Source organism: Impatiens glandulifera, chromosome 8 (genome assembly GCF_907164915.1).
Source record: "Impatiens glandulifera chromosome 8, dImpGla2.1, whole genome shotgun sequence".
Lineage (NCBI taxonomy): Eukaryota > Viridiplantae > Streptophyta > Magnoliopsida > Ericales > Balsaminaceae > Impatiens > Impatiens glandulifera.
This window is the reverse complement of record NC_061869.1, coordinates 4,045,651-4,056,883: the sequence shown is the minus strand read 5'-3', so window position 1 is coordinate 4,056,883 and position 11,233 is coordinate 4,045,651. Positions and strand designations below refer to the sequence as shown.

The 11,233-nt window shown below is 27.9% G+C and overlaps 1 protein-coding gene and 1 pseudogene across 1 annotated transcript; both read left to right on the top strand.

Moving 5' to 3' along the window:
- Positions 1-267: 267 nt before the first annotated feature.
- Positions 268-1,885, top strand: LOC124912716 (probable indole-3-pyruvate monooxygenase YUCCA10). Its single transcript, XM_047453367.1, has 5 exons — positions 268-563; positions 642-969; positions 1,056-1,292; positions 1,500-1,622; positions 1,715-1,885. Exons 1-5 carry the CDS (start codon positions 271-273, stop codon positions 1,883-1,885), a joined length of 1,152 nt encoding a protein of 383 aa, XP_047309323.1. The 5' UTR covers positions 268-270.
- Positions 1,886-8,261: 6,376 nt separating this feature from the next.
- Positions 8,262-10,138, top strand: LOC124912747 (annotated as a pseudogene).
- Positions 10,139-11,233: the final 1,095 nt, after the last annotated feature.

The window sequence follows — 11,233 nt, the reverse complement described above, 5'->3', positions numbered from 1 at the left end:
ATGACATCAGGTTTGTTTTTTACTTTTTATCTAATTTTTTTATTTGAAGTAATGATATTTTCATACCAAACACAATCAATGCACTTTCTTTTTTTAATAATTTTCAAAATCTAATGCAACTACAATAAAATATATAACAAATTTACAAAAGTTTATATATCCCTATCATCAATTCATAGATCATTATAAATTAGCTTGAGATCTACAAGACTACAATACTATTGCAACTTTCTTTTCTAATAGTGTTTGAGAGCAAGAGATAGAGATCGTATGGAAGGCGATAACCAATATAAGGTGATCATTGTTGGAGCCGGACCATCGGGGCTAGCAATGGCGGCATGTCTTAACTTTCTTTCGATTCCAAACGTTATATTGGAAAGAGAAGACTGTTTTGCTCCATTGTGGCAGAAGAAAACATACAATCGCCTTAAACTCCATCTTGCTAAGCCATTTTGCGAACTTCCTCACATGCCATTCCCGAAGTCTTACCCTACTTTTGTTCCTAAGAATCAATTCGTTCAATACTTGGATGACTATGTTAATCACTTCGGAATTACTCCAAGGTATTAACAATTTTAAGGGTCATTTTTTATAGCTTGAATTTCAATGTTTGATGATTTATATATACTTGAATAAATTAGGTATAACAGATTCGTAGAGTTAGTTAACTATGTCGAAGAGACCAAGAAATGGAACATCAAGGCGAGAAACATCAACTCGGAAGAGGTGGAAGAATATAGTTGTGACTTTCTTGTTGTGGCATCGAGAGAGACAAGTGACTCGTTCATTCCGAATGTGGAGGGACTAGAAACATTCACCGGAGAAGTGATTCACACCACTCAATACAAGTATGGTGGTAGATTTGAAGGAAAGAATGTGTTGGTTGTGGGATCTGGAAATTCCGGCATGGAAATCGCTCTTGATCTTTCTAATTATGGTGCCAAGACTTCCATTGCCATAAGAAGCGAGGTAAGTCCATCATTAAAATAAAATTTACATTTTTCTCTTAGGTTTAGGGTTAGGTGTTGACTGTTGTTGTTGCTTGTTAAATGCAGACACATTTATTATCGAGGACAATTGTAAATTTGGGATTGTATCTAATGAAATACATGTCAGTGTATTGGGTGGACTCGATTATGATTATGTTGAGCAAACTTAAATATGGAAGAGATTTAACCAAATATGGAATCAAAAGACCACAAGAGGGACCTTTTTTCTTGAAAGTCAAGTATGGAAAGTATCCCGTCATTGATGTTGGTACAGTCGAGAAGATCAAGTCCGGCGAAATCCAGGTTTAAAAAATATAATACGAAAACATTTACATTCCGAAATGGATCTAGCTAGGTTTAAACAAAAAAATATATTATAATTTTATTTAACACATTAATTTTTTTTTCAGATATTGATTTAGACGAAATATCGATCTAATGTTATATTTTGATGTGTAATAGAAATAACCCTTAATTGATGATAACAAAATATTATTTGTGATTTTGTAGGTTTTACCTGGAATGGTTGATATTAAGGCAGATGAAGTGTCATTTAATAATGGGAAATCATATTCATTTGATGTAATTGTTTTTGCAACTGGGTTCAAGAGATCGACTAACAAATGGCTTAAGGTTAATTAACTTTCATTCACTTTTTCTTTATTATTTTTTATTTATTACACATCAAGATGGTTATTATTGATTGTTGTTTTTGGAAATAATAGGGAGATGATTACCTTATGAACGAGGATGGATTTCCAAAACCGAGTTTCCCAAATCATTGGAAGGGTCAAAAAGGGCTATATTGTGTTGGATTTTCTAGGAGGGGTCTTTATGGAGCTTCAATGGATGCAGTAAACGTTGCTAATGAAATCAACGCTATTCTTACCGGCTAAGATTGAAAACTCTTAGTTGGATTGGCCCTCGATTTCCTTTTAATGGTCCTCAGATGAACCATAATATCATTTAGCTAATAATTGTTGTTTTGTTTTAAAACTTATGAATTTGTATGGTTGGATATTTATCTATTTATCGTATTGTATGCTATTTTGGTTTTGTTGGATATTGTTTATTATCATTGATAATCTTATAATTTATCCAATTCATAGAAATTTGGGTTAACATTCATATGAAATTTTCAATTCAATTCTCGAGTTAAAAGTTTTAAAAAAAATAGGTCAACTTGGAGCTTTGCACTTAAATAGTGTGCACATGTTCATGTCATTCTTAGAGCTTCTTCAACTTTAATGCATTCTCAAACTCAAAATAGGTAAATTAGAGATGTTAATAGGGCGGTTTGAGATGAGGAATTCATTTACCATTCCCTTTTATTTCGGAGATTTTTTTAATATCATTCCTGCCCCGTTCGTTACGTTCGGTTCGGGAAATATCCTCGCGGACACATTTAATAAAATATTTTTAAAAAAATAAAAAAGTTATAAAATAAAATTATGTAAACGAATTTTTTAATATAATATATATTGTAATATATTAAAATTTTATATTATTATAAAGAAATAAACTACGAATCTTATAAAATAAATAAATAAATAAATATATTGGTGATTTAATATATTTAATTATGTTTATAGTGTTTGGGGCAGAATCGGAATGAGATCGAGCGAGATCGGAGCGGGTCGGGGAACACAAATACCATTCATATCCCATCCCTATTCGGTTTCGGGAAAAAACCTTCCTAAACAGGACAATTCAATTCGGTTTTCGCAGGACGATTTCAAATTGTTATCTTTAAGTCCAACCCACACCTATCCATAAATTCATTATCCATTTATTATCGTATTATCACTCCAAAAAAACACATATATGTTCAAAAACTCAATATTTTTAAAAACCATTAATTTAATCTTTAAACTTTTAATCTAAAGTCAAATTTATATATTTAGTTTTTGTTTAAAATTTTCATATGTTTAATTTTTTTTATTTTATATATATTCTTTTATTAATATTTTTTTACATATTATAAATTAATAATAATGAATTTTTTTATAAAATTTTTTTTTTTTTAATAATGTGTTTTGATGTAATTTTCTTATTCGTGTAATGTAATTTATGTTTATTTAATGATGATTTATAATTAATTTTATTATAACTTTCTTTATTTGAATGAGAAAAAATTATTGTAATTTAATTTGTAAATTGATAAATATATAGGTAGCATTGAAAAAGTTTAAAAAATTGTGTAAAAATAAATATTTCGAAAATATTCTTTGTAGTTTGAAAATTAGTTTTTGGGTTATAGATGAATTAATGGTTTATGTGACATTTACTGTGTTTTGAGTTTAATAATGAATTTATATATGGGAAGATTGTCAATTTTATTTATAAAGTTAGATGAAGGTGTCAAATTTGTTTATTAACTTGTAAAATTTTATTTATGTATACAAACTTGTCAAAAAGTGTCAAATTTATTAAACTTAACAGAACGGTGTTAAAATTCTTTTCAGTTGTTCCTGCCATGTCATATCCACGTCATTATATAAATATATTAACTTTATAATCAAATCATTCTTTTCAAACGGACCTTATATCTTTAAATAAAAATAAAAATAATAACTCTGTAATTCTTCTTCTTATCTTCTCCTCCCTCACCAAACTAGTTTCACCTTTTTCCATTTCATTTGAGATTAGTTAGTTAAAAATGTCCCGCAGTCATCAAATTTGGTGTTAAATTAGAAACATAATGTGTTATTAGCCTAGTTGGCTAAAGAGTTATACTTGTTTTTGTTAGGTTGCGAGTTTGAAACATATCTATGACATTTTTAATTTTTAACCGTTTTAAGTTTATGGGCGGGTCAACCCAGAATCCGACTCAAGTATCCATTACTCTCACATATATATCCAAATTAACCACAGCTCTAGACACGACAATCCGAACACTTTCAAAATTAAGCATCATTATATATATAGAGATTAGTTAGTTAAAAATGTCTCGCATTCATCAAATTTGGTGTTAAATTAAAAATATAATGTGTTATTAGCCTAGTTGACTAAATAGTTATACTTGTTTTGTTATGTTGCGAGTTCGAAACATACCTATAGCATTTTTAATTTTTAACCGTTTTAAGTTTATGGGCGGGTCAACCCAGAATCCGACCCAAATATCCATTACTCTCATATATATATCCAAATTAACCACAACTCTCGACCCGGTAATCCGAACACTTTTAAAATTAAACATCATTTTATATATATATATATATATATATATATATTTATATAATATATATATATATATATATTTGTCTTCTAAGACCCTCTCCAACTCATCTACCAAATTATCCAAAATTTGTTATCTTTCCACTCCCCACACATAAACCAAAACTCAAAATGAGTTTATCCTATCTTCTCTCGCATAAAAACGCAATTTTGCATAACTACTGTTCATATACTAAAAAAAATTCCAAACACAACAGAATCCATTAACTATATTAATTGGTTTATTTTATATAATTTATTGATATGTTTTTTTCTTTTTTCTTTTTTTCTTTTCTTTTATTAATCATATTTATTATAAATATATAATAATGAATAATATTGATAAAAACTAAAAAATAACAAATAATTTTTAATATTGTTTGTTTTGATGTAATTTTTTATTTATGTAATGTAATTTGAGTTTATTTAATAATATTTAATTTGTTTTTTTAATAAATTTTTTATGTATTTTTTTGTCCGTGCAGTATAATTTGCGTTTATTTATTTAATGATGTTTAATTTATTTTTTATGTGTATAATCTATTGATTTATAATTAATTTTATCATAATTCTATCTAATGAGTGAGCTTAAAAAATATTATGTTTAAATTTGTAAAGTTAATAAATATATAAGTATTATTGAAAAAGTTTGTGTAAAAAAAATATTTTAAAAATATTATTTTGAGTTTAAAAATAATTTTTTTTTATGAATATGAATTACTGTTTAATGTGATGTTTACCGTTTGAATTTAAAAATAAGTTTTTAAATTCAAGTTGTTCTAAACATAATAGCACAAAAATTGAATGGAAGGAAGAATTATATTTGAAGATGGGTTTTAACAAAAATATACAACTGAAAAAAGTATCATTTCCTATTTTATTTTGTTACTCTTATTTAAACATAAAACTGAAAAGAATGAAAAGAAAAGTTATAATTTGTGGCCATGCAAAAGCTCCAACTTTTTTTCTTCTTTCTTTAGATAGAATATAATACCTAAACATTTTGTATTTATTAGGTTAGTTATACATAAATTATGAATTATCACGATCGGCACAGTATCAAGGTCGCATTTTCTCTTATTGTGGTCGCGGTTGCTACTCGCTCAGGGTCGCTTGTCAAATTTAGAACGTGCGCACGATCGACACAATCGGCACGAACGACAGCTATGTCGGTCATTCATCTACAAAGCTTGGTCAGAAGGTTAGAGTTTCTATTTTACCCTGTCCTGTAATAGTTAGGGTTTCTGGTATACCCTATTCTGTTATTTCTTTACTTTATTGATGTATTATGTTTTTCATTAAAATAGGAAGAAAGAAAAGCACTAAGAATATGGAAGTCAAAGAATTTTTGATGAAAAGTTGAAGAGTTGCAACTAAAAATGATAGGATTATTGAAAAAATTATTCAAGAAAAACAAAAATGCAGCAAATGTAAGGAATTAATTGCTGATAAAAATTTTGAAGAAAATGCAGTAGGAAAACAGGGGGAAAATGAAGGAATATAAAAGGTTGGGTATAATGAAAGAGAAAACTTTTTTGGGCTTAAAAATTAAATCACAAAGCTACTGATGCATGCAAAAAAAAATTGTGCTCAACAAAGAAAAATACAACAAACAACCGTCCAATTAAATATACATTATCTTCAAGATTGAAACCTACGTACTGAAGAAGAAAGAATACGAAAAGATAGTAAACCGGTCAGTAAAAACAATGAGAGAGCTAATAAAGTCCCCAAAATCAAAGACCTATACTATCGGGAGCAATTTCAATTGGTAGGTATATGAAGTTTGGAAAAAGAATGCAGAAAAGAATGTAGAGGATCATGCATACAAAGGTCAAATCTACTTGGGTGAGTTTAAAACAGTCGAGATTCTCAACTCTCCTTTTGAATTAAATTGGCCACTGAAGTGGAGAAGAAATGCATCAAAAAATGGGAAAATGTAGTTGTTGGGAACTACATAAGAAAGAACCATGTATCTTTCCAAGTCACCAAGGAATCACTAATAAAAATAATAAGAGTAGAAGGGATTGGAAAAGGTTTCTGCAAACATCCATGATCATTATTTTCTACAATTCAAAAAGGAAACAAACTTGGATGATATTCTAAAAATTGAGCATACTTATATTGGATCCAATTGTATGAAGTTGGAGAGATGGTCTGAAGAATTGAGTTTTCTAAGAAAGCCAAATGAAACAACTCAAATATGGTTTAAGCTTAGGAACATTCCAGCACACATGTATAATACAAAAACTCTAAGTCACTTTGCTAGTTTATTGGGGAAACCATTATATATGGACCCAATTACAGATGGAGGAGAGCACCTTACTTTTGTCAGAATAACTATTGAAGTGCATCCTCAAACTACACTGCCAAAGAACATGACAGTTGTTGATAGGAAGGAAAAATCCACAGTCATGGAAATCTCATATGATTGAAGGCCAAACATGTATTTTCAAACATGCTAGTATTAAATGCGTAAAAGCAATTGAGGAAGAGCAGAAAATTTTGAAAATCCATGAAAGGAAAAAACAAAAAAATGAAACAGAAGAATCTAAAATGGAAGAACATATTGTGGAAGTCAAGCACAATGATAAAGAAGACAAAAATAAGGAAAATGTAGAGGAAGAAAACAATGAAGATTCAGATAAGGAAGAAATCAATGAAATTGAAGAAATAGAGGATGCTAAAGAATTTTAATCTGAAGATAAGGAAGATGAACAATCAAAAGAATAAATTGAAGAAATAATAGAGGAGAGGAGTGAGAAGGAAATTAGGGTTGTTGATCCTCAAACCCGCAAAACTGAAATAGAGAAAAACATTGATAAAAGTTCTGTAATTCCGAAAAAGAATTTTTTTATACAAAGATAGGATAAATAATGAGATCAAATAAGTATCATCATCTGTTATAATTCAATCACCTTTCGTGAAGTATGAGCGAGAAAGGAGACATGAAAGAAAACAACATGTCCTAAAAGGCGAATATGAAAATAACAATAAAGATTGAGAACATTAATTGTAATCTTTGATTGTATTGTTGTTTGATTGTTATCATTCAAATATTGAATATTTATGATCTTTGTTTGTCATCTTATAATCAAAGTTAGAATTTGTCTAATTTTGATGTTTAACTCTTCAACTTTTTAATTTTTTTAATGAAATTGTGATAAACTGTTTTTAAAAAAAATAAAATTATAAATGATCAATTTTTCTAAATTTGAACAAAGCCTAAATTATTGATTTATCCCTTAAAATTAGGAATAACATAGGTTTGTGTCTATTATTAGGAAGTCATAATTATACCTACTCAGGTGTGTCTCTTCCACATGTTTTATGTACTATGTATATTCAATATTCATTTTTTTTTTTTCAAAATACTCTTCCAAAATATCAAACTATTTTTTTAAATTCATTAATTACCCATTAATTACATATTTCTTGTTATAAATTTTATAAATATACTATATATAATTAAATAAATTAAAATAAATTTTATATATTATATATTAAAATAAAGTATTTATACAAATATTAAAATAAATTTTATTACATAAATATTAAAATAACACACATATATTATCTTTACTTAATTTTATAAATATAATATATATAATTAAAATTAAACATACTAAAATAAATAATTTTAAACAAAATATAAATACATTAAATAAACGTTAAAATAAAATACAAACCCTTAAAATTAATCAATTTTAACCTTATTTATTAATACAGTAACTTAAATCAATTTTTTATTTTTATATATTTTTCTCATTTTTTATAAAATTATCTCTCTAAAACATCATTATCATTATAACCAAAAAAAAAAAAAAAAAAAAAAACAATATTTAATTAATTTTGAACAAGCCCTTAAAATTGCAAATTCAGTCGATCTAAACAATAACCACACCCACTTAAAATTGACAATCCAGCCCATCTAAATAATAACCAAACAAACTAAGATCACGTTTGGTATACGTACTCAATGTCATTTATTTTTATTATTATTATTATTATATATACCATTTATTCACTATAAATTATCTAGAGATTGCAATAATATTATTACAACTTATTTTCTCATTGTGTGTGTGAGAAAGAGATATGGAAGGTGATAAACAACGTTGTTATAAGGTGATCATTGTCGGAGCCGGACCATCGGGGCTGGCAATGGCGGCGAGTTTGAACATACTTTCGATTCCAAACGTTATATTGGAAAGAGACAACTGTTTCGCTCCCTTGTGGCAGAAAAAAACATACGATCGCCTCAAACTTCATTTAGCGAAATCATTTTGCGAACTTCCTCATATGTCATACCCGAAGTCTTACCCTACTTATGTTTCTAGGAATGAATTCGTTCAATACTTGGATCAGTACATTAATCACTTCAAAATTACTCCAAGGTATATTAATAAATAAGGTTCAATTAATCCATTCTACAGAGATTTCAATGTTTGATTAATTATATATATGCTTGGATAATTAAACTAGGTATAATAGATTTGTGGAGTCGCAGACTATGTTGAATTAGAGAGTACTAAGAAATGGAACATCAAGGCGAGAAACATCAACTCGGAAGAGATGGAAGAATATAGTTGCGACTTTCTTGTTGTGGCATCGGGAGAGAATGGTGACGCGTTCATTCCGAATGTGGAGGGACTAGAAACATTCGTAGGAGAAGTGTTACACACCACTCAATACAAGTCTGGCGAAAGATACGCTGGAAAGAATGTGTTGGTGGTGGGATCAGGAAATTCCGGCATGCAAATTGCACTCGATCTTTCTAATCATGGTGCCAAGACTTCCATTGTCGTCAGAAGCGATGTAAGTCAATGATAAGAAAAAAACAATATTGAACATAATATTGGTTTTAAGATTAGGTATTTAAAGTTGTTGTATGTGATATATAGATGCATATATTATGGAGTGGAGCTACAAATGTTGGATTATATCTATTGAAATACATCTCGGTGTATTGGGTGGACTCTCTTTTGGTTATGTTGAGCAAACTTAAATATGGAAATGATTTATCCAAATATGGTTTCAAAAGGCCTAAAGAGGGACCTTTTCTCATGAAAGACAAGTATGGAAAGTATCCTATCAATGATATTGGTACAATGGACAAGATCAAATCCGGCCAAATCCAGGTTGAAACAAAATTTTGTCAATTTTTTCTATATATACAGTTTAAGTGAAAATAATATTGTTTAAGAGATGAATAGTCTCGTGTTCGATTTTTCAAATACTTTAAATTGAAGGGAGAATTACCTCTTCTAGTCTAGCGGCAACAAGAGATGGATATTCACCTTAAGATCCTAGGTTCGAGCCCGTCAGACAACAAGTCTGTATCTGGTCAAATGATTAAGTGTGTTTGCGGGCTACATACTTAATTCGTTGTTCCATTTTGTTAAGTGTGTTTTCGTGCTATATTATCCTTTATCTTATTTTTTTTAGTACTAATTATTGATATAAAAAAATATTGGTATTGATAGGTTTTACCATTAATTATGGAGATTAGAGGGAGTAAAGTGTCATTTAATAATGGAAAATCATATTCATTTGATGTAATCATTTTTGCAACTGGCTTCAAGAGATCAACTAACAAATGGCTAAAGGTCAATTTTCATTCAGCTCATTATTATTAATTTTATTTTTTTAAAGCCAATAAAATTGATTATGATTAATTGATTGTTGTTTTTGGCAATAAAAGGGAGATGATTACCTTTTGAACGAAGATGGGCTTTCAAAACCAAGTTTCCCAAATAATTGGAAGGGTCAAAATGGGCTTTACTGTGTTGGGCTTTGTAGAGGAGGAGGTTTTATTGGAGCTTCATTGGATGCAATAAATGTAGCTAATGATATCAAGGCTATTCTTACTGCCCAAAATCAAAACTCTAAATGATAATGGGCCTTCGATCTCCTTTTAATGGGCCTATAATGAACCCTAAAGGAGCATCTTTGTCAAGTGTGAATGTAACTATTGTTTTCAATAATATTGTTTTTTTAAGGATAAAAATATTTTATTAATTAATTACAGTTAAAATCGAACCTAAAATGGTGAAAACTCGTCAAACAAAATTGTTATAAATGCTTCAGAATCTATGCCGTAAATATAAAAGAAAAAAAAAAAAAGTGTATATTCAAAATTGTTTAAATAATTTATAATTCACAGAAAGCTTGTAGAACCATTGAATTATAGGGGTTTACAATGATTTCTCTATTTTGTACCTAAAAAATTTTAATACTTTACTTAAGTTTTGCATAATATTGTTATTTTTTTATAATCTTATTTAACAACTTCGTAAAAAAATATATCAACATTCATATAGCGATAACTCAATTCTCTCGAATGATTTCTTAGATGATGAGCCACACTTAGAGGTGTAAACGAGTCGAGTCGAACCGGGTACCATATTACTTGAACTCGACTCGAATTACATTATAAATACTCGAATTCAAACTCGATTGAGCACCAAAATTTATACTCGAACTCGGTCCGATGACAATTCGAACTAGAACTTGAAAACTCGAAAATTCAAAAATTAAATTTTATTAATTAAAATTACGATTTATCACTAAATAATATCTCAAATATAATTTAATATATTTGACAAACTACGTATATATAATCACAACATTATTTTAAAATAACAAATATAAATATCATCATATAATTTAAAGATAAATAAAAATTACGAACAAAAACAAAAATAAATATTTAGAAGATGTTTATCACAAATACTAAAAGTTAAAAAAAAAATGAAAGTGGTTGAATATTTGAAAGATATCATTAAAAAAATGTCATTAAAAAATTATAAAATAAAAAACGAAATCATTAATCAAAACCTTACAATATATATAGTCTCACCAAAATAAATTGAAAAGAGTTTACTTGAAATTTAAACTTTAAAATTTTAAATTTAATTTTACTAAAATTAAAAATAAAAATAAATTAATAAAAGTGAAATGAAGCACAATATTTTAATATAAAAAAAAAAAATTAGGTCTTACCTAAAACAATAAGTATTATTATT